Here is a 26,334-nt window from a genome sequence, read left to right as displayed (position 1 = left end):
TGGTCTTCTTACAACCGTGAGTGTAGTAAATCCAGGAGAGTAAAATGTTTACAAATACAGACTAATGAAACATGTTTCTTTATGGCGTACTTTAGCAAGCTTGCTATTCAGTCATCTTTTTCGGCCAATTGCAGGGTTTGTTTTGGCCCTCTAGCCTATCCGAGGCTCCGAATAACTTCAGCCAATAGCGATCGATTTAACGGATGATTGACACATCTTTTTCGGCCAATTGAGGGGTTTGTTTTGGCCCTCTAGCCAATCCGAGTCTCCGAATAACTTCAGCCAATAGCGATCGATTTAACAGATGATTGACTAATCTTTTTCGGCCTATTGCAGGGTTTGTTTTGGCCCTTTAGCCAATCCGAGGCTCTGAATAACTTCAGCCAATAGCGATCGATTTAACGGATGATTGACAAATCTTTTTTGGCCAATTACAGGGTTTGTTTTGGCCCTCTAGCCAATCCGAGGCTCCGAATAACTTTAGCCAATAGCAATCGATTCAAATAATGATTGACACATTGGTTAGCCAATGAAACGCCGGTATATAAATCCCAGCATACACCGTGGACTACTCCACGTTCGGGGTAAAATCGAGTCGGCGGCTGTTGCGTAAGTTGCGAGACCTTGTGATTTAATATTGAGCCATATATAAGGCGCACTGTTTTATAAGGTGCATGGTCGGCTTTTGAAAAAAATTAAGACTTTTAGGTGCGCCTTATAGTACGGAAAATACGGTAATACACGGATATCATCAAGAGGAAATGTAGGTCATTCATAAGCTATACTATTTTTTCCTTTCCTCCTGGACTGCAAGACCAGGGGAAATAGGACTATTGACCTTCTGTATGCGAACATCAAGGACGCATACAGTGCTAAGCCACTGCCTGCCCTTGGGAAAGGAGACCACAACCTCATTCTGCTTAAACCTCATTACAAACCAAAAGTGAGGCTGCTACCAACAACTAAACGCTCTTTCAGGAAATTGTCTACTGAGGCAGAGCAGGCTCTGAGAGACTGCTTTGGACGTACGGACTGGGATGTCCTGCTAGGGTCCAGCAGTGGGGACATTGAAGAGGTGGCAAACTGCACCACTGACTACATTAACTTCTGTATGGACAATGTTGTTCCTATAAAAACTGTACGTTGCTATGCCAACAACAAGCCCTGGATCACGAGCGACATCAAGTGCCTTGTGAACCAAAAAAAGAGGGCCTTTAAAGATGGTGATCAGCAGGAGCTAAAACGAGTACAGAGCGGGCTCAGAGTCCAGCTCCGGGAAGGGAAGGAGCAGTACAGGAGGAAGTTGGAGAAAAAGCTGCAGAACAACAGCATGAAGGAGGTGTGGGAAGGGATGAAAACCATTAATGGCTGCAGCACCAAGCAGGGTGTGGCTGTGGACGTAGATGTAGGGAGGGTCAACCAGTTGAACAACTTTTTCAACAGGTTTGACCACCCCAACTCATCCTCACCCCAGAGTACAGCAGCTGTCCCTCCCCCTCTGGACACTAGCACGGAGGACATCCGCCTACTCAAGATAACTGCAGCCCAGGTGTGTGGAGAGCTGAGGAGGCTGCGAACCAGCAAGGCAGCTGGTCCAGATGGAGTATCCCCCCGACTGCTGAAGGCCTGTGCGTTAGAGCTGGGAGACCCTCTACAGCGCATCTTCAACCTGAACCTTGAACAGGGGACGGTCCCTCAGCTGTGGAAAACATCCTGCATCATCCCAGTCCCAAAGAAATCAAGACCTGAGGAACTCAACGATTTCAGGCTGGTCGCCCTGACATCGCATGTGAATGAAAACTATGGAGCGGTTGCTGCTGCACCACCTGAGGCTACAGGTCCGCCACGCCATTGACCCTATGCAATTTGCCCTACCAAGGAGAAGGTGGGAGTGGAGGATGCTATAGTCTACATGCTACACCGATCCCTCTCTCACCTGGATAGGGCTAAGGGGGCTGTGAGGATTACATTTTTGGACTTCTCCAGGGCTTTCAATACCATACAGCCTCTGCTACTGAATAGGAAACTGAAAGAGATGGGAGTTAGCTCACACCTTGTAGAATGGATTACGGACTACCTGACAGGCAGAGCCAAGTATGTGAAACAGGGGGGCTGTACATCGGACACTGTGGTTAGCAGCACAGGATCTCCACAGGGGACCGTGCTCTCTCCGTTCCTATTCACTCTGTATACATCGGACTTTCAGTACAACTCTTGAGTCCGGCCACGTGCAAAAGTTTGCTGATGACACTGTGATCGTGGGTTGTATCAGAAGTGGGCAGGAGGAGTAGTACAGGAAATTGATTCAGGACTTTGTCCAATGGAACACCACCAAGACCAGGGAGATCGTGGTGGACAGGAGAACTAAAACTCACCCGGTTCCTGTAACCATCAAAGGAGAAGGTGTAGAATTTGTCAAAACCTACAAATACCTGGACGTGCAGCTGTACAACAAAATGGACTGGACTGCCAACACAGAAGCTCTATGTAGGAAAGGTCAAAGCCGACTTTACATCCTCAGAAGGATGGCCTCCTTCAACATCTGCAAAAAGCTCCTGAAAATATTCTATGAGACAGTTGTGGCAAGCGCCCTCTTCTATGCGGCAGCATGTTGGGGAGGCAGCGTCATGAAGGATGCCTCTCGTCTCAATAAACTGTCGAGGAAAGCGAGCTCTGTTGTGGGCACAGAGCTCGACAGCCTGACAACAGTAGCTGAGAGACGGGCACTGAAAAAGCTGCGGTCAATCATGGACAATTCATCACATCCACTACACAGCATTATCTCCAGACAGAAGAGCAGTTTCAGCGACAGACTGCTGTCACTGTCTTGTACCGCGGACAGACTGAAGAGATCTTTTCTTCCTCATGCCATGAGGCTCTTTAACTCCACCCGGCGGAGTAAAGGCCCACATTAAACCACACCCCCTACATTGCATATTACCGTACTTTTATTGCAGTGTGTATTTTATGTAGCACTATTTAAATACTCTATACAACACGCTACAGTTTGTATTAGCACGTCACATTGGGTATTTGTATATTGTATTCCTTTTGCTTTATTATTGTATTTTCTCAGCTAAGGGATGCTGCTGGAAATGTGAATTTCCCTGCGGGGATGAATAAAGTATCTATCTATCTTTCCGAATGAAAGCAAAATAATATATGAGGTATCTTTTTTTAAGCCACATTTTTGGCATTTAGTTTTGTAGTGCTTCTGTAGTATTTCTGTAAAAAAATATTTGTTGTATACACAGGGAAGTGACAACAAAGTTGGCACCCAAAAAGTTAACCGCTCTTTGAGGCCCCCTAGTGGTCGCGGGGCCCTAAACAACCGCTTAGCTCGCTTTATGGCCCTGCTGCCTACCCACATGCATGCACAGACGCTAGTGTAGTCATTATTAAACGTATCAAATTTGACATGATTTATTTCGTTCACTCTTACAGTGGTGTGGTATCAGGGCCTGCAAGGCCTTTTATACTGGCCTAAAAAATATGTGAATAGTTTGATGTTGATTCTTTTTTGCCCATGAATATTTCAAAATTGTCTGTCAGCTTTCTTTCTTTGCTTTCATATTGAAGCATTTAACCAATGACATTTCAGCCATTACTTGCTTCCAGGGTCAAAAATCTACCCAGGGGCTTTCAAAATCTGTCCTGCAGGCCCTGAGGCATAAAGTGTGGTTAAAGCTCTTTGTTTAGCTAATCAGATTTTGAGTTGGCCGACCAGGGCCTTCTGAGGCGTAATTAGACTTCAGAGGTTTCACAAATTCTGATTGACTGCATGGCTGTAATTGAAGTATCACAGCAAAAAGGTGAAGAAAAAGATCCGCGTGTACACTGCTTCTTTCAAACTGACATTTTCAGCCCTAAATCGAATAAAAACGCCGGCCAGATATACAACCGGACAGGCTTTACTCCCAGGATTAGCTATGGTGCCAATAGAAAATAACTTCTTGATGGAACTGAAATGCACAGAATCTGTATGACAAAGTAACTGAGATTTTCATGAGGAAAGAAAGGGATTTTGGTGAGTTAAACGTGGCTATATTTCTAAATAATATAATAATAACAATAATATAATAATAAAAATATTTTGTATGTGTTGCAGCTGTAGCTGCAGTAAATTCATTAAAGCCATAAATTAAGTATTGAGGGTTGGATTGATTCAGGGGTAACACAACTGAAGGCTTAGGTGTGAAATACATGGCCCGCCACCGCCCAAACTCAAACAAAAAGCAATAGTAACTTAAACTTTAAAACTAAAACCTCAACCTCAAAATGATAGGCGTTGAGAAGAATAGCAAACATTATCTCGCTTCCCAAAAATGTTATTGTTCTTTCGGTTTGTTAAAAAAGAAAAAAATTCAAGCTGGCTGGCACAAGCGCACACACACAAACGACATGTTTATTGCGTAAGAATTGTACAAATATGTGAAAATAGTGATTCTTTAAAAATATAAATACAAATAAGTAATAACAATGAAAAGATAAAAAAACAGAAAGGAAAACTTCAGTTGGAAGCAGGAGGGTGGAAACAGGAAGCAGAACGTTTTGCCTTCCTGTTCAGCATTTGGTGGTCTGTGAACTCTTGTTAGCATTTTTGTTGGCGTCCATGTTGGCCACCAGAAGTCGCAGTGAAGCTCCGGATGAACGAATCATTTCACGCCCGCTGAGGAACAAAGAATACCTTTTTGTTGTTGTTTTTTTTTTTTTTACCTGGTTCCCGTGGATTCACAGTAAAAACTGAATACATACATCATCTATCATCAATCAGTACAAATGTATTGCACTTAGGAGCTATGAACCACTTGACTGTACCTAACAAATTGCCTGTACAATATTTGATCACTTGTTGTTGCTGCATTGTCTAGTGCAAAAAAAAAATGAATGCTATTCAAAGCACAAGAAAGATTACAAACAATGGAGACTCAAAGTGACCGCACCATTTTTTCTTTCATTTTTTTGCCCAGCCTTTTATGAGGTTTTGGGTTCTTGGGCGTTCCAGTAGCAGCAAGATGGCGGACAGTCATGTCAGTTCCTTCTATGTGAGTCTCATGTTGTGTAAAATACATAAGAATTTTCCCAGCCTTTGAGTATTTAAAGGGATAGTGTGTCATATTTAGTGCCTCCAAATGATACAAAAACCTTGTATTCAGTAAAAAAAAAACAACATTACTTACATAAACTATCATACCAATGGTAATTTCAGAGATAGTTTCTTCCCCAAAGCCATCACCGCCCTTAAAACACACTGCACAAAAAACTGAAACTCTTGCAAACACATTACAGATGTGAAATTGTATTCATGCCTATGCTTACTTTGCACAATGTTGCCTATTTTGCACTACCGCATATTGCACTAATACGATCCCAAAATTGTATGTAAACACCCAACGTAAACATCTTCTGCCTCTACATGCCCACACTTTCTTGTGTAAATATTGTGTAAATTATCTTTTTTTTATTTTTATTTTTTTTATTCTCTCAATAAAATGTGAACCTGGAGAGCCACGTCGAATTTTGTTGTCACAATATGTTCAACCCATTTTGTAACAATGATAATAAAGGTATATTCGATTCTATTCTATTCTATTATATATATATATAATAAAATCATAGGTTGAGAAATCTGTATTTTACATAGTGGATTCCCTACCTATAAGTCTCAGCCATATTTCTCTGGCATCTTGCTGCTACGCTGTGCTCTGTGGCACTGTTTTTTGTTCCATTAGACAACAAATTGCCATCTACGGCCAAATACTACACACTTATATGGGGGTTGGTAGGGGTACTAGGGAGTGAAATCATGGTTGTCCCTGCAGGTATTTTCTTTGATAGTGTAGCACAAAATGTTAAGTAGGTAGTCGGTGAGAAGAGGCTTTTTTTCAAGTATGCAGTAATCCCTCGTTTTTCCCAAGGGCTGCGTTCAAAAACGTCCTGCAATATTTAAAACCTGCGAAGTAAAAAACTATTTATCATTACTCAAGAACAAACCCGATTTACGGGCTCAAGAAGTTGTTAAACAAATAAAAGTACTGTATTTTATAAATATAATTTTTTTACAAATAACCTCCGAACTATAAAATTATCATTCTAAAAATAATCTTGTTGTTTTATTGCACAATTGTATGAATTAAGGAAATAATGTACTTTACATACCGCCATTGTGTGGACGTTAATGGAAAAACTGCATTTACCTTACCGTTCTGTCCTACAGAAACCATATATTTTTCCATTATCTAAAATTTTTGAAAAAGTGCCAGGAAGCCACTAGGGAGTGCCAAGTACCTGCATGTTGCTCCAGAGCAAGTTTACTGGGTGGAGAAGTTCAACTTTATTGGCGATAGAAATCATCTTTCTCTATTTAGCCAATCAGAATGCAGAACATGATAAGTAAACCACGATACAGCAAGGGATTACTGTAGTCTAGAGGCTCCATTAAGGGGGGCGCGGGCAAGTTGATACCACGTGTAAGAGGATTTCTTCTTACAAGGGGGGGTATGACAGAAAATAATGTATAAGTACTACTAGGGCTGTAATCCAAATGCCAGCACAACCACCAAAAATGATTAAAAAAGAAGATTACACACACTTGCACGGGCATCGAATAAGAGCTGAAGAGGCTGCAATAAAGACACAAGCCAGGAGATGGCGGCCACGAGTGAAAGAGTTCCAAATTATTTTCAGCTCCTTTAATTATTGCATGTTTATATGAGAGTTCTTGTGATTTTTCTTATAATTCGTTCAGTATCTAATTCTTTAATGACGGCAGTTTTTTACCACTAGAACGTGCTAAATAATAAAAAATGCCCCTTTTAAATTAGCAAAAGAATATTTAATTAACCGATTCTTTGGACTGACGCTAGAGGGTTCCAGATGAACATATTTGCTATATATTATGGCTAAATAAAACAGCAACAATCCTATTTTTCTGTTGCTACCTTTTCCGCAAACACACTCACTTAACTTACACACTGTATTCCAATCCAACCAGACTGACACCGTTGACGGCAAGGATTCGATCTCCCGTCTTAAGGCGACCGCACAGAGCGGCGGGCGAGTCAGGGACCAGCGATTTGACGTAAATTCCTCTCATCCTCAGTGCCGTCTTCTGCACACACAAAACAAAGAGCGCTCATGCACGTTTTTTAGAGTACAAGTAAAGCTACAATTTGCCCAAAAGAAGCAATACCATCCCGTCCACCAGCGCCAAGCCGAGGCCGTGAGGACCGCGCTGGATCTCCACTGTAAACACGTCATCGTGATCTTCTTCTTCTTCTGCTTCTTCTTCTCCGATAGCACACCCGCTGTCTGCACATTAAAAAAACATTTTTCTTGTAAGGAATTACGCTATCAAACTGACATTGGCACAGCTATTGTTGTGTGATTAGGTTTATGGAAGAGCTTGGCTAAGATTTTGGTTAGATGCAGTTTTTTGTTGTTGTTAGGTGCAATCAAGAATAATCGCTGTCAATCGGATCTTTATGGAAGGCTGAATCGGCTTCTTTGGTCAGGAGCATTTCACAAGTGAATTCACAATTCGTTTTTTGCCTTAAGATAATTTGACATACTGGTGTTATTTTTTTCCGTTTTTTTCTCAAGCATCAAAAACATCAAAAATCACATATCATAATGGACAAAGAGAATTTTAAGATTTTTCCCCCCGTAATCGTATTTAAGAACGCCATTTCTAAATTTAAAGCGGTTCTTAGCCCGTTGCAGGGTCACTTGGTATTTTTACTTGAACACCTAAAAAGGTGCACACAAAGTAAAACTGAAGCTGTACTTGAACCATTTGGAATATCAGCATAGTTTGTTTCCTTTTGAAGATAAGACTTTATCTTCCACAGTCGAAATCTGTTTAGGTTCTACTGACTTATGGAAGTGTTAATACACACACACTCACACACATAAGAAAACAATTTTATGTCTGCCAATTTTCTCTCCAAAAATCTGCCTGAAAAACAATGTAACACGGTAGTAGGCCTGAATAACACAACAGGATTACAGCCCAAAGGCTTCCCCGGCTCCACTTTAAAATTGACAACAACACTCCAAAATGATAGGGATTTCACACAAATTCCTAAGAAGAAATTTCCCAAGAAGAAGTCCAGGCGAACCCAACGTGTGCCCATTTGAGTGACCCTTTTGGAATCAATGGTCACATGGCTGCTATTCTGGAATGCTTTAACACACAAAAACATAACATATTTTAATTGGTACTCTTATAATCGGGCAGCACGGCGGCGCAGTGGTTAGCGCGTGTGCAGCACAGTTCTGAGGTCGTCGGAACCTCCTGCGTGGGTTCAAATCCAGCTACCGGCCATACTGTGCGGAGTTTGTATGTTCTCCCCGTGGTGTCCCCATGGGTTTCCTCCGGGCACTCCGGTTTCATCCCACATTCCAAAGACATGCATTTCAGGTGAATTGGCCGGTCCAAATTATCCCTAGGTGTGACTGAGCGAGTGAGTTGTCTGTCCCCATGTGCCCTGCGATTGGCTGGCAACCAGTTGAGGGTGTCCCCTGCCCACTGCCCGGAGATGGCTGGGATGAGCTCCAGCCCCGCGACCCTAATAAGGATAAGCGGTACAGCTAATGAGATGAGACTCTTATAATCAGACACAAATTTGATAATTGGGCCAACTGTAATGAGCATTCCATCAAAATACAGTGGGACCTCGGTTATCGCGGTTAATGGGGACCAAAACCACCCGCAATAAGTGAAAATCCGCGAAGTAGCGGCGCACCTTCAAAAAGAAAAAAAAAAAAAAAGAAAAATCTCATCTCATTTTTAATCATTATTTTTTAGGCCCGGTCAATGGGGAACAAAACCACCCGCAAAAAGTGGAAATCTGCGAAGTAGCGACGACCCTTCAAAAAAAAAAAAAAAAAAAATCTCATCTCATCATCTGCACCGCTTATCCTTATTAGGGTCGCGGGGGGGCTGGAGCCCATCCCAGCCATCTTCGGGCAGTGGGCAGGGGACACCCGGAACTGGTTGACAGCCAATCGCAGCTGCAAATCACATTAGTTCTTGCAGCTAGCTGCGTTCTTCATCGACGCACGAGCCGAGTAATCCACCGCCAAGAGTCGTACAGCTGGGCGATTTTCCGTCCGCCGATCGGAGACAAATTCACGACAGGGTTTATACATGCGCCGCACCGCGGGTGCCGTTCGGTCGCTCCCGCGAGCGAGCCCCTAACCCGCGGCCCAGGTACTTTCGGGCGCGATACGCACGACACCGACACAGTTACGGGGGTCCCGCGCACGTCCGCCGCCTTTCGCCCGCCGCGCGCGGACGGCCGCCTGTCATCGCGCCGCGCTACTGGGGTCATCGGACGAGCGTGCTCCCCCCAGTTACGGGGGTAGCCCGATCACGCACGCCGCCTTTTCTCGCGTCGCGCCGTGTGACGCCGCGTCCGCCGAACTGGCTCCGTCGCGCGGCCCGGGAGTGACCCCCGCCGCGCTGCCCCCCCTGTCCCGTCCCATCCAGCCAGACCGCGAAGCTCTGAAGCCGCGAACGTCGAACCGCGAAGTAAGCGAAGTCCCACTGTAATCAGAATAAAACACAAGAAATTTGGAGTTTCGATTTAGGTTGACCTTTTAAGACCTGATGTGACTGATTTCTATTTTTAGTTCAGAAATAAAAGTGTCCAAGAAATTTGATTCTCCCTGCTCTAACTAGTTTTGTCTGGTTGCTAACAAATGTAATATACCGTAAATTCCGGACTATAAGCAGCTACTTTTCCCCCAAACTTTCAACCCTGCAGCTTATTCAGTGATGCGGCCAATTTATGTAACTTTTCTAACGGCCGCCAGCGGCGCTCGAGTACAAAAGGTAAGATTTAGACCGGTGGAATATATGCGCCGAGGAAGACTGCAACTTCACTAAAACTGGCCGCATGCGAAAGGCAACTTTTTCGCAAGTCTGCCAGTGGATCCTGACAGCGTGGGGCAGCATCAAAAAAATCCACCATGACCAGTGGGTTCCGAAAAGCCGGTCTGCTGCTTGACGGAGAGGAGGGCACAGAATCAGGAGTGGATGAAAGTTCCAGCGACAATGAGCGCGAGTCCGGCTGCGGGAGCGTGGGACGACGTCTATATGACACTGTTTGTTTCCAACACTGAGGAAGACGACTTTGATGGCTTCAGTTCTAAGGAGGAAGATGAGGACGGTTTACCGTGATTTTTACAAGTACGGTATGTTTTTTTAACAGACCCGTTTACTGTGTTGCGAGCGTGTTGCTAGCGTGTTGCTACCATTAACTGCCCTGTCAGGCACCGTTTGGGATGAAAGTTATATTATTATTTTTAAAGCTTTGAAATCTCTCTCGATGTATCGTTTTACTTTGTAAATATGTGTAACAATGTATAATATGTATTTGCAACTGTATATTTTTGTAATGTATTTATTTTGGACACTTATTCCGATATGTCTTGCACAGGCCAATTAAAAAGAAGGGGCGTAACAAACGCGGGGTGATGGAAAGTGGGGACCGGTAAAGGTGAGTGTTTGTGGACACTGCAGACAATAGTGGATATATATTTTTCCCACCCTTACCTTTGGAAATATACACTTTTTTCCTTGGATTACTTTCAACGGGACCCGGACCGCAGGTCTGCATCAAACCTTAAGTACCGGTATCATTTTCCATTCATTTTGCCGGCTGTGATTTTTGGACTGTGTACTTTTTTAATGAAGGACATTCAGTTTCAATCACGGGACTTAAAGCAGGGTCTGGGTTAATTTTGTGTTTGTGTTACATTCTTTTAATGTGGGCGCATGCGGCTTATATACAGGTGCGGCTTGTGTAAGTACAAAATCGGTTTTCCTCTTAAAACGTGGTGGGTGCGGCTAATAATCAGGTGCGCTCTATAGTCCGGAATTTACGGTACTTACACTACCTAGATCAGGGCTCTCCAAATGTTTTCAAGCTGAGAACAACTTTTTGTTACTAATTAGTGCACCCAGTTTGATATGCATTTCTAAAATAACAACTTAACTTGTTATTACTATGTCGTCAATATGTTAGTAAAGTACTAACATATTGGAAGTAAGGTTAAACATTCAGTCAACCACTAAACAATTTGCTAGCATATCACAATGACCCAGCACTGGTGAGCTACTTTCGGAACTTGTCCACGGTCATTTCAGCTGCTTTTTTGGGCACCCTGGGGCCTGTGGGCACCGCACTGTTGACCCCTGAACTAAATTGATTGACAACAACACAAAACATTACTTATTGGGTCAAAACTTTGGATGATTGTTAAAGCAAAGTTTAATGACTTAAAAGAATACATATGGGAAAATCCATCATATTTGCTCGTGTCTGACAGTTTTAACTAGTTATCATTTCATTCTTTCTCGACTTTATTTTGTTGATTTGTTCTCAAAAAGTGGAACGCCACTTAAACAATAGATATATGTGAAATCAGACAAAAATGACTGGCTCAATTTGAGACATACTCAATATTTGACTTCGAGATGTGGCTGTGTTGTGTAGTGCATCCGAACATGAGTGCTACAAAACACAAGGAAGAATACTGACCAAAGAGACTCAAAGTGACCAAAAAGCACAATCATCTCAGTCTCCTTTTGGTGAACCTCATGTAACGTAAAACAAATACAAATTTCCTAAACTAAGGGAATTAGAAAAATGCATATTCATATGATATTTCATGTGTTTTTGCTTATTATCCAAATTAATGCAAGTAAACATATTTTAATATTTCTGCCACTGGGTGGTGCTGAATAATATATAATGTCTTTTTTTTCAACCAAAATTGTTTTGCGCTGGTTAGGGGGTACGTCCCTAGAATATATTTCACCAGGGGTGAAACGTCACTGAAAACGTTAAAAAAAAGTAACACTTTGATGTTTTCATTGAAAAGTAATGAGTGAGGACAAATACGTAAACAAGCTTGACAGTGATAATGGACTTCCCACTAGATAAAAAACTACCGTAATAAGTTCTTGTCAAAACTCGTGCTTATGTGTCATAGCGATGCAACGATTAGTCGACGTCGTAAAAAAACGATAAGAGATACTGAATTTTAATGTCAATTTCATACAGACACGTTTTTTCAGCAGAGTGGAATAGCTCCATGAATATAATCAGGTGCTCTAGGTATAATAGCAGGTGCTACGTAGATTATTATCTGGTTTCAGAAGAGACTGAGGTGGCGTTGGGAGAGAAAGCAATAGAAGTCCTGCATTTCCAGCCTACCGCGAATGGCTACGTACCAAGTCTCACAAGCCACCCCTGTCGAGCCAGTATCTCACCAATGCCAGATCCATTTCCCTTTAAACGGATGACTTGGAGGTAGGACTTATGGGAAACCGTTACATTGGTTGTTTTTTACTCTTCACAGAAACCTGGATGAACCAAAGTATCCCTAATGCTAGCGTGCAGCTAAGTGGATGCTATCTAAATCGCTTACATACACTGACAGGAGAAGCCGTCCAATTTTGTTGTACTTTTTTATAGTGATAACAAAGAACCTTTATACAACTGCAATTGTGTGTTAAGTGTATTTACTTGTAAATCTTTATTTGTTATTTTGTAAAAAAAAGTTGTAAACTCAGTCGGTAAGGACGTCATTTTGAGCCCTTTGTGGGCATTTATGAAGGTGCGTCACTACTTTGCGGATTTTCATGTTTCTCGGGGGTTCTGATCCTCATTAAGTGTGATAACAGACGAATTACAGTCCTCCACAAAATACACATCCAATTTATTGAACTTCCTGTTATGCTGCTGCTTATTAGCCTGTTCTTTGTTTACAGGTATAAAACATGTCGACTCGATTTTAATTTTTTATTTGCCTGTGCCTCAAAAATGGACAGCGGTTTATTCATAGATTTATCGCTCTACTGACCGAGTACTGCGACTAATTGCTTTTCATTTATATTTTATTGTGTACAAATCAAGAGGCATGTTCAATAAAAGAAGTATTTTGCATTTTTCTTGTTTTTACTCTCATTTTTCACCTAATTAAATCAACTTCATGCTAAATTTAAGGAAGGCAAAAAAAATACAGTAGTTATCCGATTATTCAACTAGAATAATCGTTGACTAGTCGATTGTAAAACTGTTGTTGGTTGCAGCCCCAATGTGTGATGGTGTTTTAAAGCCAAATGTAGTCACTTCTGAAGTTAAGCATCTTAAGGTAAGCTAAGTCAAAGACGAGTGTCGTATTCCCCCTGCACCCCCCTCATAGCTTTTTTTCAAGCATTTTAAGTACACAGGCTGACCCTCCTCACCCCCAAAAAAACCTCACAGAGAGTGGTCGAGTGAGCTTGGGTGGCGCATACAAAGGCGCACGCTTCCGATTATGATTCCACGTGTCAAATGGACTGTAAATTGTCCTGACGGGCGGCCACTGTTGCCTCCATGGTTTAAATCTGTCCTGACCTCAGCGCCTGGCTGTCATTCTTGGCTGCGATTAAAAGATTAGCAAACTTTCCAACTCACGTTTAGCCAGCCCGCAACACACTATGGGAACACACAATAATCGACGGAGACGGGTTTCAGCACTTGTATCATGAATCAATTAAATTAGGTATTAGAATATACACTTTATTATATGGGTCTAGTAAAAGTATACAGAGAAAAAACCCAGTCAATGACAATAACAGGGGTACTTCTTTATATGGGCTTAATTTGTTCCAGGATTTTAATGATAGCTCGGATTACTTGTGTGAGAGGAAATCTTCCCAATATGAAATCATTAAAAACTAATTCATCTGCTGACAACCATCCAACTGAGCCATAATGGAGTTGATATGGGGCATAGAAATTTCAGCCGACTCGACCTGGGCCTGCGTGTATTACAGCACGTCCCAGCCCGAGCCCAACCAACTAACTTGATTTAAGGGACCGAGCCCCCGAAAAAGAAAATTTCTTGGGCTGAGCTTCTCTTTTGCAGACTTGTTTTTAAATCATGGGTGTAACCAGCCCATTTTTGTGGGTGCTCAAGCATGTGCCAAATTCAACCCAAGCACCTCCAAAAATTGTAGCATTTTTAAAACTGTATATTCCTTAAAGAGGAGAACGATGGGCGCCACCAGGCTGCGACGCTAGTGGTTAAAGGATCCAACTGACCAACCATTGTCCCTAATAGAGGACATGATATGCTTAAATATGATGAGAAATGTGAATAACGCAGCATAGAAAATGCTCCACTGCCTTGAAAAGGTTCAGTCCATTTGTTTGCTAAAACCACTGTTGCTTCCTCCTTGCTCTTCTTTTACTCAACCACTACTATTTTACCATCCAAAACCATGACTTTGTTATCATCAACCAATATTAGACCTAATTTCAGCTGAATTGAGTCGAATGCAATAATGATCAGCCTAGCTTCATTTGTTATAGTATTTCTGCTAACCACAAAATGTAATGTCACAAATGCAAAGTAACACTCATGAACAGTGTTGAATGATCCTAAATCTTTTTAAGTGAAACGAAACATTGACTTTTACGACCAGACACACATCTAAATTATCCAACCGTCATAGTTCTTTGTTTCTTTTTTTCTGCCGTGCAGTCGAGGATCCGTGTGATGGATTCAGTCCCTCTCTTGTGTGTGGCCGACACAAAGAAAAAGAAACAGAGAGTGGATAATTTTTTTAAAAGTCAGCGAGAGAGAAGCCCGACCCGGCACGAACCCAAACGTCACGATTGACATTTTAAGGCCCAACCCGATAATCCCCCCGAATAGCTATAAAACACATCATCCTGATCACTAAAACACATTTAAATAATCTCAAAATAAAACATAGTAGTAAAATAAATCCAATTATATTACCAAAACAAAATGCAAGTTTATTATGAGTGCCATGACAAATGTGTGCGCTGGTGCGTGTTAAGGTGGTTGAGTGGGTGAGTGTCAGTGACAAGTTAATTCTGTTTATATTTTTGGACAAATGCATAGAAGATTTAATAGAATGCCAGTTCCTTATTTTGACTCACAGTTTTTGTTGTCTTGACTATTGCATCATTGTCACTATAGGCCACTCATGTTGCTGTTCTTTGATACCCATACCCTTTACGTCTGACCTATTTTGTTTTTTAACCTTGAAGATTTAATGCAAAGAGGGGGCTTGGAGGAGGGCTTTTGGAAGGGACGGAAATCTTTTATCTTAAAGCCCCCTTTGCAAGTTCAAAATCCATTAGTTTAAACAGTAAAGGATATCGCATACATGCCAACTGAAATGTTTTACCTGTGTTCTCTTTTAACTGTATTTTGATCATTTCAAATTGGGAACGCCGCATAACAATTTTTATACGGGCATTTTGAAAAAAAAAAAAATTTTAACAATCTATTCTTGCCCATCGTCTCAGTCAATGGAAGCAGACGACAATGTCATCATAGACTGCCATTATTGTAGCGGTATTCTCATAGTCTGTCTTGCTGTGAGTAAATAAATGCCGCGTTGTGTTTGTAAGGTTTAATATCGCTTGATAAGGGGAATTGCAACCTTTAATACGAGGAGCAGTTTGCTGAGATTGAAAGGTGTGAGATCAAGAGACTGTGTGGATGATGCCTAAGCACTTTACACTTCTAATTCCAAATACTGAAACTTTAAATAAAAATACGGAAAAAAAATTAACAGCACAATTTTTATTTTGTTGCCAGTAGTAGTTTGCATGCACAAACTGGAACCAGCTGGTGCTGGCAGTGAGCGGTCTCGACCGTTTTTAGTGGTAGCCCCTGGGACTGACCTGGATTTTCCTTCATTTAGCAGGCACCATTAATGCTGCAAATAAAATTTGAATATTGAAATCACTTGTTTAGATGTGCTCATATAAAGACGTACCACTGCACAGAAGAAAAAAGTAAATGAAAAAAATAATCTACTTTTAGTACAGTTATTTCTCTTATCTCAAAAAGTGATTGATAAATGCAAACAAAAGCGCATTGAGGAGAATTAAATAAGCCAATGAGAGTTTAGACATCTGCTTCAGCTCAAGTTAACCCTAAGTGCCTTAAGGAAGCACTGCAGGGGGGGGGGGGGGGGGGCATCAACGCGCCAGTGTGTAAGTGGGGGAGGTCAGAATATTACGATATACCTTAAATGGACAGTGTGTAATATTAAGCACCACCTACCAGTAAAAAAAAAGTTCAATTCATAAAAGAAAAAAACTAGTGATTTGAATAATGAGCAAAAATACATGAACTATAACATAAACATTTGCAACTTAAAATACTCATTGACCAAGATATTAGCAATTATTTTGGATAACATGAGCTTTACGTAAAGGGAGCTGAAAACATCGTCCACAACCTTGGAGCTACGGGTGATCACTAAACTCAAAAAGACTGGGCAAAAAATGAGAAGTAATTTGGTCACTTTGACTCTCCATAGTTTGTATTCTTCCTTCCTTGTTTTGGGTTGCTCACACAACACAGCAACGACTAATGGTCAAATAATGTACACTGTCCCTATAAGTTGTAATATGGTTTGTTGTTGTATATTATTCCTTGAACAGTAGCAGCTGAAAAAAACAATTACCTTGTACTCAACCTTTTATGAAAAATATCCCCCCCCCCTCCCAAAATACAACTTGCTGACATCATTAATTGCAGCCTCGGTCAAGCTGTATGTGTCTAAGAGACAATCTCTTAGATAGATACCTGTCAACCTGTACGGTTTTGCCGTACAAAGTACGTTTTTTATGCATTTTAAGACGAGTACGACGTACAATGAAGTCTGTACAGAAAAACGCAACTTTGTCAATTGCATGCGTCTGCCGCCTGGGGATTTCCCATCATAAATCATTCCGAAAAAAAAAAAAAAAAACCAAATGGTGTACGATTATTTTGTATTTTGTACGGGAAAATACGACAGTTTGTACGGGCATGGAGCTGTGGAGGTTGACAGGTATGTAGATGCTCTCGAATAAACATCTTCTCCCTTCATCTTTTACGGGTTTGGGTTGGTATTTGGACTGTATTTTAAACAGTCCTTTTCTTACTTTCACCGTTTTCATCCTCGAATAAATGAAAACAACCAGCACGTGCGCAAAATCCTCTTTCACCACCACCCTTTTCCACCTCCTTTCATACAGCCTAATGCGCTGTGAGGCCAGAACTTCTATGATAAAAATAGGATAAGAGCAGACCGGCGCGGTGAAAAAAATAAATAAAGGCTCTTTGATCTCAGTTGGGCGTTGTTAATACATACTTAATAGAGAAAATCTTTAATTTTAAGAACACCTCAAACTAAAAATCCCACCCCTAAAGCCCCAATGTGTAATATTTGACCACTAGATGGCACTGGATGTCTGACAATCATTGCGGGGAAAAAGTAGGGACTCCACTGGTTAAAAGAAATACAAATTCCTTCATGGATTTTTGCCTGGTATTCAAATCAATGCTTTCTTTACTGAATTATGGTACCACTACAAGGCACTAAATATTACAGACTGTCCTTTTTAGGACCAATTGTTCTATTTCTCCGGGACCATTAAAAAAATGTGCGGTGAGAATCATGTATTTTGCAGATCCACAAATAAAGCTACGATTTACAGATGGGATTTTTAATCTTGCGTCTGCATTTCTTAAGACATAAGAATTTTAGATCTTAAGCAAATCGCAAATCTACAGTATTTGTGGATCTGAATAAGTGTGTTAATATTTTTGGAACAAATCTCTTCCCACATAGATTTTGGGTAAATTACAGTAATATGCTGCTTACATTTTCAGTTACAGGAAGGTCTTCCCATTACAATTTACCACTGGAAAAATACTAGTTAATATGTTTTGCATGTCCCCTAAGCCAATAAATGTCTACAGTTTATACATAATTCTTGCACTATTACACATCTTCATTTAACGCGCGGTCTATCAATCAGACTGCCAAGAAACATAGCGACAATTTCAAGCATTTACAAGCCCATCTGCCAAAATTCAAATGCTTTTCAAAACTTAAAAACACATTCAAATTCAAGCATTTTCAAGGATTCAAGCACCCATACCAACCCTGTTTCATGCTTAACGCTTGGACATGGCGTCGCATGTGGCTTTAATTTTGCAGTTACTATAGCATTATGTATGTTACGTGCTACCAGGGCTACACCCCACAGCTCATATCAGCAGTACAGTAGTGAAACAGGAGGACTACATTTAAACTTGAGAAATTAAGTTATTTTTAGTGAAGGCGGAGTCGTGCATTTTACCAGAACAGTCAGAGTGAAAGCAGAAATATTTTCCCGTGCCCGCAAGACATTCCTGAACTCATAAAAGTTGACCAGAAAAAAACATTGTAATTGGTAGAACTAAAAATAAAAAAGACAGCACAGCAGATTTAAGAAAAATAGGCGAAGGGGGCAGGGGTCAATGGGAGGTACTGGAACATACCAACAAGCAGGAAAATGTTAAAAAAAAAAACACTCAAGTCACCAACTCTTTCCTGGAGTCAGTTTAGAGCAGTGTTTCTCAACTGGTGGGTTGGTACCCAATTGTGGAATGCGACCTTTTTTCAGTGAGTCAGTGGCCTTTGCCTTGGCAAAATATGCTAAAAAGACTGAGGAACTATACGTAACAGGCGGAAATGCTATTTCGATTATGTTTGAGAAGGACAATATCTCAATTTATTGTGAATTAGATTGATTTATTTCTTTTTATTTGGGTTCCAAGAAAGTTAGTGATAGTGAAGTTATTGATAAGGGGAAGAAAACGTGACAAACAGTGACAATAATGATGGAGTTTAAGAAAGACATGATTAGGAATTGCAAAAATGGTGTACGAGTGCCATTGAAGCGCTGCTTAAAAGTAAACTTAATGGTTTAAAAATGTTATATTTTGAGCTTTTTAAAGGTATATTAATCTTTTTTAACCACATAAATAAATACAGTTTTTTTAAGTATACATTTTATTAATATTTTGGTTTGCATATTTTGTTATGTGGCTATTTTAAAGCAGTTTTAAGGGGGTCGGCTTAAATGCGATCTTGGTTTGTGAGTGAGTACGGAGCCGCAGCGAGGCTTTTAACTAGGACAAAAAAGTACGATCACATAACACCGATTTTGGCTAACCTGCATTGGCTCCCAGTTAGCCTTAGATGTGATTTCAAGGTTCTCTTAGTATTATACAAAATCATACATGGACTTGCTCCCTCTTATCTTTCAGATCTGTTTTCCCTCTATGTCCCGGTCCGAAGCCTACGATCTGAGAGTGCCGGTCTTCTGGTGATCCCAAGAGCAAAGAAGTGTTCTGCTGGTTCGAGAGCGATCTTCATCCGGGCACCGGTGCTGTGGAATGCTCTTCCCCCTGAGATCCGAACCGCAACCTTAGTGGAAATGTTTAAATCTAAGCTTAAAACTCACTTCTACTCCATAGCATATGAATAACCTACTCTTCTCGTCGGCTGAAAAATAGTCTGTGTAATATAGTGTAATAATCTGTGAAGCCCTTTGAGACTCTTTGTGATTTAGGGCTATACAAATAAAAATGACTTGACTTGACTTGACTACTTAAAGAGGTTTTGATTTTGTTGGTCATTTGTTTTTTTGAAAAAAATAAAATAAAATACTGCACATACTCTTTTATCTCTGCCTTAAACTGCACAATCCTTTCATTTAATACATTTGAGAAGTGGATTTTTCTTCTTGAATTGGGTCACGGCTTGTAATTAGGGTGCAATGGTGGGTCCTTTAGTCAGACCAGTTGAGAACCACTGCTTTAGAGCAAGGTATTTCTTTGTGGTGAACATCCATCCATCCATCCATCCATCCATTATCTGCACCGCTTATCCTCAGTAGGGTCGCAGGGGTGTTGGAGCCCATCCCAGCTATCTTTGGGCAGTGGGCAGGGGACACCCTGAACTGGTTGGTGGCCTGTCACAGGGCACACAGAGACAGAAACCTCACTCACACCTAAGGACAATTTGGAACGGCCAATTAACCTGACATGCATGCTTTTGGAATGTGGAAGGAAAACGCAGTGCCCCGAGGAAACCCACGAAAGCACGGGGAGAACATGCAAACTCCACACAAGAAGGTTTGATCCCATGACCTCAGAACTGTGCTGCACACGCGCTAACCCCCAAAAAAAGTGTAATGAATATGCAAGTAAAAGTATTTGAGTGTCTGTCATGGCGTAAGGAAACATGCATCCTTTAGTGTTCCTCAACATTTTTAAGCCAAGGCACACTTTATTTTCATTAAAAATCCTGAAGCCCAGTGTCCAGAGAAAATGTTTGGAAATTAAATTCCGTCACCAGTTTCATTGATTGATGGGTTTATTTATTTATTTATTTAACCTTAACGGTTATGTGCGTCATTTGAGGTGCCCTAAAACGTTGAAAGTAGGATCTCTCTTTAATCTTGCTTTTACGAATGTGTCAGAACCAGAAAAGATACAGGACCCAATCACGTGACGTTCTCACACAAGCCTTTAATTTTACGGGAAATGGGGAGTCGTGCACGTTAGGAGGCCGGTCTGGCATGGGAGGACAGTAAGCCAGAGACCGACGAGACCGATTCCAATAGCCTGAGTTGATATCGGACAGATGAAGTCGATTACGGACAGGAAGGGACAGACAGGATTGACTACAAATCAGGATGTCGATAACTAACAGGAGAAACTAGACGGGAACGAAAACTGGAGAAAATAATAAACAGGACCAAAATAGACGGAAACAAAACTGGAACCCGAAATAAAACAGGACAAACATAAACGGGAACAATACCGGACTGAAGATATCTACAGGAAATCAGGACCGAGTCAGAACCCACGTCTTGTGGGGCAGAAGTTTGTTTGAAGGGCTGACCCTGAAGCAAGGGAGCGCTGAGCAAAGTCAATCTCTCAACGAGCAGCAGCTGGCAATTGGGCACCATGGCAACCTGACACACACAGGTGGGGCCAATTGGGTACCACGGCAACCGTGACACACACAGGCGCGGCAATTTAGGCGCCATGGCAACCATGACAGAATGCTGTTCTGGTCACGACCAGTGTTCCCCCTAAGCTGCGCACGTGCGCAATTGCGCACTGCTCGCACATTCTCAGCGCACAAGAAAATCTAGCCAGCGCACAAAAATGAGGGCTCAAAATTACAAATTAAGAAGCGACTCAAGTCAAAGTTACAGTGCATGTAGGTAAAAATACACGGGTTCCCCTGACGTTGTGTCCTAAATGCGGTATTTTGATGTGCCTCACATTTCGCAATAGCGGCCGTGATCTGTGCAGCCATGTAAGGCACTAACCTGCTTATTGGGGGTATTGGGGGTTCAGTGTCCTACCCAAGGACACTTCGACATGTAACACGGACAAGCCGGGATTCGAACTGGGATCCCTTAATCCTAAAACGATCGCTCTACCTCCTGAGCTACTGCCGCCCCTCGGCAATCTTTAACAGCTTCATCAAACAAAATAAATGTTAAATGCATATTCCATGTACCTGTACTGCATTGATACAAGGGAGAAAATGTTTCTTGCTTCGACCTATCTTAATACCATGCTTTTTTTGCCAAAATGAAAACTTAGTGTGCCCCAGAACAAATGTTGAAAAAAATGTGTCTTTTCTTGTGCTTGTTACCATCGTTGTGTTGAAGCGGAGCGTCCATCTGGTTTTCTTGTATGGTACTAGGAGGCTGGAGGAGACGGGACCGGTCTAAAGGAATGCTGCGGTTGTGGTCATCCACGTGCTTCTGGTTCCTGTTGGCAACCTCCTCACTCAAGTTTAGGTCAGCCGCAATATTTGTCGGCTCGCAGGGTGGGGAGGATGGTGTGGACGATGCTGACATGTCCTCGCTCTGAGAAGGCAACATTGTCAGAACTGATCAGAGGGATGCAAAGACGTGTGAGCGTTTGTCTTATGGCTTCAGCAATGTGTTAGTACCAAACCTCAACCATTCCCGTACCAGTCTTGTGAAAACGACTACGATCGTGTACTACGTTGTGACCGTTCAGTGGAAGTTTGTTTTTCAGTTTGTTTTTTTTGCTCATGATAGTGATACAGTTAGTTTATTAAGTGAAGCTAATTTGAAAATTTCAAAGATGTACCATAAATTCCGGACTATAGGGCGCACCTGATTATAAGCCGCACCCACCACACTTAAGGTGATTTGCTACTTTTGTGCTTACATAAGCCGCACCCATGTATAAGCCCCGTACCCCTGCATCAATTCTTGTGACTCAATCACACGTTTTACTCAGTCCAGGCTGTAAGTTTGATGATTGTAAACACATGGATAGTGCACAATTTGGAAATGGCAGTTGGTAGACACAAAAAATGATACCCGTAATTAAGGTATGATGCAGACTTGTAAAGTCCGGGTCCCGTCGAAAGTAATCCAAGGAAACAAAATGTATATTTCCAAAGTTAAGGGTGGGAAAAATATACATCCACTATTGTCCGCAGCGACAACAGACAGATCTACCGGTAACTCAGCTTTACCCCAATTCCCGTCAGCCCGTGTTTGCTCCGACCCTTCTTTTTGATTGGTCCGTAGAACACATAACAGAATAAATCTCTAAAATAAATACATTACAAAAATATACAGTTGCAAATACATATTATACATGGTTACACATATTTACAAAGAAAGACGGTACCCCGAAAGAGTTTTCAAAGCTTTAATAATAATAATATAACTTTCATCCCAAACTGTGCCTTTGAAAGGTACCAACACGCTAGTAGGATCACACTCGCAATGTATCAAACGTGCCTGCCAAAATAAAGCATATCGTAATCGTGAATTTCACGGAAGCTCGTCCTCAACTTCCTCCTCACAATTATTGCCATCAAGGGCGTCTTCCTTATTATCGGGATGAACCTTAACTTTACAGACAATGTATGCTTAAACTTGGAGGTTGCATTCTTCCTTGGCGCACATATTCTACTGGTCTTAATCTTACCTATTATACTCCAGCGCCGCTGGTGGCCGTCCCATAAATTAGCCGCTTCACTGAATAAGCAGCAGGGCTGAACATTTGGGGAAAAAAGTAGCGGCTTATAGTCAGGAATTTACGGTACTTAGATGTCAAACATTATATTGACATTAATTTTTTTTCCCTCTGTTCATCCAACTGTCAGGAGTTTTCTCCTCAAGTTTGAAGTGTAGGAATTATAGCAGTTGAGGGGAATTCTTCTCCATTGGTCCATGGGTCCAAGACGTAGCCAGATAGAAAAGCAATTTCAGGACACGTTTTTTCCATATTTTTCATTATTTTTCATTATCCTGGTAGCATATAGTCTGTCAAGTAAAACAGGAAGAAAAAAACCCGACCATAAAAACTCTGATTTTATCTCGGTCCCTTCTTGTTGAGCGTCCGAATCACAAGAATTCCTTCAGAAAAACAAATCCTTGTAACAGAATATTACATGTAAGCAGTGTGAAAAGCGTCCCGCTCGTCTGCGATACAGAAGTCAAATGACAGCTGAAACTCAAATGAAACATAAATTAACAATCAGACGCCAGGCCTTTTACTTTGAATATTTAAAAGTGCCGAATATGAGTCATTATACGAGTCGAGCACATGGGTGCTCAGCCTGCGAGAAGCTTCATTTTAAACCACAGAGCGTCTTATGTCAGGGTGTGAATTGTCTTATTTCATTTTATGAGGAGAGCCATTGTGTTGAAAGCATATACCGTAGTTGTATTAATGCAAATGATGTCGGCTTTTTAGTGAAAGAGCACAAAATCAACAGATACAAGTCCTTAATATTGTGGTTGGCAACCTTTTATTGTCCCACGGACCATCCTAGTAATAGCCTTTGTATCACTATTAATAATAATCATAAAATTAATAATAACAATAAATATAATAAGGAAAATAATAAGCCAAAATGCACTGTAAACATATTAGGGATCCAAACAACATAGAAAAAGGATAAGATTTCATGTTATCATCACACTATTTTTACTCCCGGTGCCACATTGTACAACATTGTTTTGGCTGAACTATTTCCCATAATTATGGGAATAAATTCGGTATAAGTGAAAACGAAGGCAGTTTATTTTTCTTTACGTGCAACCCAATACTAAATGACCCATGATGCGCGGTTTGGTGGTAGCTGACCACAGCTTTAAATGCTTCCTAAACTCCCACTATTACACGTGAAGCGCTTAAAAATCGGAATTTTCCACTGTCATTAGTGTTGCTAGTAGAGTGTAGTTGTTTTTGCTTCACCAGTAGAAGAAACATGTCCAGCTCGTATGCAAAAGTGTTCCACTACAAGTAAGGACCTGTCCTACTTGACTAGTTCATGAACACAACTTGTTCATGGAGGCAATATAGAAAAAGATTTCTAAAGTACAGATGAAGGGCTGACTGTGTTTACTGGTTACCTCCTCATCCTTGACCTCCTCGTCATCCTTGACCTCCTTGAACTGCTCCTTTGCTGCAGGGTTTAGACCTTTCCTGGGAGAGGACTGGTTGACAATCCGCTGCAAGTGGGCCAGCTGCTCCAGGAGGGCAGGATCCGAGTGGGCTTGGTCCAAAATGAAACTTCTGCTTGGCAGGATAAGCGGAGGGTGATGGTCAAAGCTTTCCAAAATGTCCGCTGCAAGCACACACAGACACAGACACATCCTGAGTGCAAGTTGCATCAGTCCTCAAACTCGTGACAAACAATGCTCCATTAGTCCGTCCATCCATCCATCCATCGATCCATCCATACATACATAAACTTTATTATAATATTTGACAATGAAAGGAGGAGAAAGTACAGAAACAAAAACATAAAACCGAAATATATGACACAAATGCAATTTATTGATATATTTTTGCCTGTTCTCATTTGGTTCTCATTTATTTTATTTCAATATTTCATTAAGATTCAGGCTATACTTTGAACTTTTTTTTTTAAACCTTATACATTTCTTAGATTTTTATATGCATACTTTTCTTGTTTACCTTGCTGCTATTTGTTATTTGTATTGAGTCTTATTTATTGTATGTTTGCATGCGGGGAAGAGAAGGTCATTTAATCTGTGCTGTATGTTGTGAATATAGCATATTTGACAATAAAGCTGAAGTTGAAGTTATGTCGTGTATTTTGTGGTATATTTCGTTACATATTTTGTCGTGTATTTTGTCACAACAAAATGTTACTCAAATGAGGGCGCAGGTCAAACTGGCTGAGCTTTTCCCCTATTGATTGATTTACAAGAGCACCTCCCAACTACAATGCATTTTAACCAATAGGTGAAGAGATCAGATAAAAGGACAAAATACATGACAAAGTAAATGAGAAAATAAATACTGAAATTAATAAATTACAAAATAAAAGACAAAGTTCATAAATAAATCAATAAAATGCATTTATGTCAAATAATTAGGTATTACGTAATTATATTCATTTGTTTATTTATTTATAATGCATCTATTTTGAGTGTATTTTATTTATTCATTTATTTCTTATGGCCGGATCGGTCCTCCATACAATAAGTGCAATTGTCAACTCATATGACAAGACACTGTTCTCAAACACCTGCAATGTGTGTCTATGTGTGGACCAACCTTTCCTGCAGGCATCTTCTGCATGTTCCGGTCTTGGAGACCAGCTTACGGGTCGGTCCTTACCCGTGTTGTATTGGGTCAGCATGTGCTGCAGCTGTGCCGCATTTAAAGCGGAAAACTCTGATCTCAAAGAAGACCACGACGCCTGCAAACACGGGAGAGTAAAAAAGAAAAAAACTTTTCAGCCTCAATGTACAAAAAACTTTTAGATGGATATGTAACACAATGTAGTTTGACAAAGATCAAATGTTTTTGAACCTTTTGTAAGCAAGAACATTATGATACCGCAACAGAGCCAAACATTATAAAGGACTATTCTCACCCTGGCCACCACCTCTTTGATCTGTTTCCCTTTTGTAGACGCTACAGGACTAGCAGGCTCGAAGACAGTTTCTTCCACAGGGCACAAAAGTGAAAAATATTTGTCTTCTTAATTACATTATTAAATATGTACTCATATCATATTTATTGACTAGCTTGGTGGCCTTGGGGGTAGGGACCCGCCCCGAGACTAGGAGGTTGCTGGTCGATCCTGGGTCGGGTCACATCTTGGCATAAAGGGTTGGAATTGGGGGGTTAGCAACACATTAGTTGGGTTGAGCGATGGGGCTGGGAATCCCCTCCTCCGTATCAATCTCCCAAAACGAGTCAAAAATGTGAAAGTGTTCTTCGCTCTAGCCACCTCCCATTAGGGGGCTATGGCTCCGGTATATTTTTATGTATATATTTATCAACTACTTTGGGAACTTTGTTCCTGCAAAATGTTATTGCACTCCTTTTTATTACAATATTAATGTGATGAATTTTTGTTTACTGCAACTTAGGCCAGGGGGATTCTGCGACAACCAAGGGATTACTGTTTTT

At 41.1% G+C, this 26,334-nt stretch overlaps 1 protein-coding gene across 4 annotated transcripts in view; it reads right to left on the bottom strand.

The window, feature by feature from the left end:
• Positions 1-4,370: 4,370 nt before the first annotated feature.
• radil2a (Ras association and DIL domains 2a) overlaps positions 4,371-26,334 on the bottom strand; it is a 46,541-nt gene continuing 24,577 nt past the window's right edge. For 3 of the 4 annotated variants that reach the window (XM_088340940.1, XM_088340956.1, XM_088340949.1), the window contains exons 12-17: positions 25,471-25,615; positions 24,297-24,511; positions 21,542-21,758; positions 7,193-7,311; positions 6,972-7,111; positions 4,371-4,669 (exon numbers count right to left, since the gene is read on the bottom strand). In XM_088340940.1, the coding sequence (XP_088197066.1) occupies positions 4,564-4,669; positions 6,972-7,111; positions 7,193-7,311; positions 21,542-21,758; positions 24,297-24,511; positions 25,471-25,615 (942 nt within the window). In that variant the 3' untranslated portion in view covers positions 4,371-4,563. Of the gene's footprint in view, positions 4,670-6,962; positions 7,112-7,192; positions 7,312-21,541; positions 21,759-24,296; positions 24,512-25,470; positions 25,616-26,334 lie in introns of all 4 variants that reach the window. The other variant, XM_088340964.1, reaches the window with a different exon arrangement.

This window comes from Urocampus carinirostris, chromosome 1 (genome assembly GCF_059441175.1).
Source record: "Urocampus carinirostris isolate Australia breed hairy pipefish chromosome 1, RoL_Ucar_1.0, whole genome shotgun sequence".
Taxonomy (NCBI): Eukaryota; Metazoa; Chordata; class Actinopteri; order Syngnathiformes; family Syngnathidae; genus Urocampus; species Urocampus carinirostris.
The sequence above is the reverse complement of the archived record's forward strand: the minus strand, read 5'-3'. Positions and strand labels throughout refer to the sequence as shown.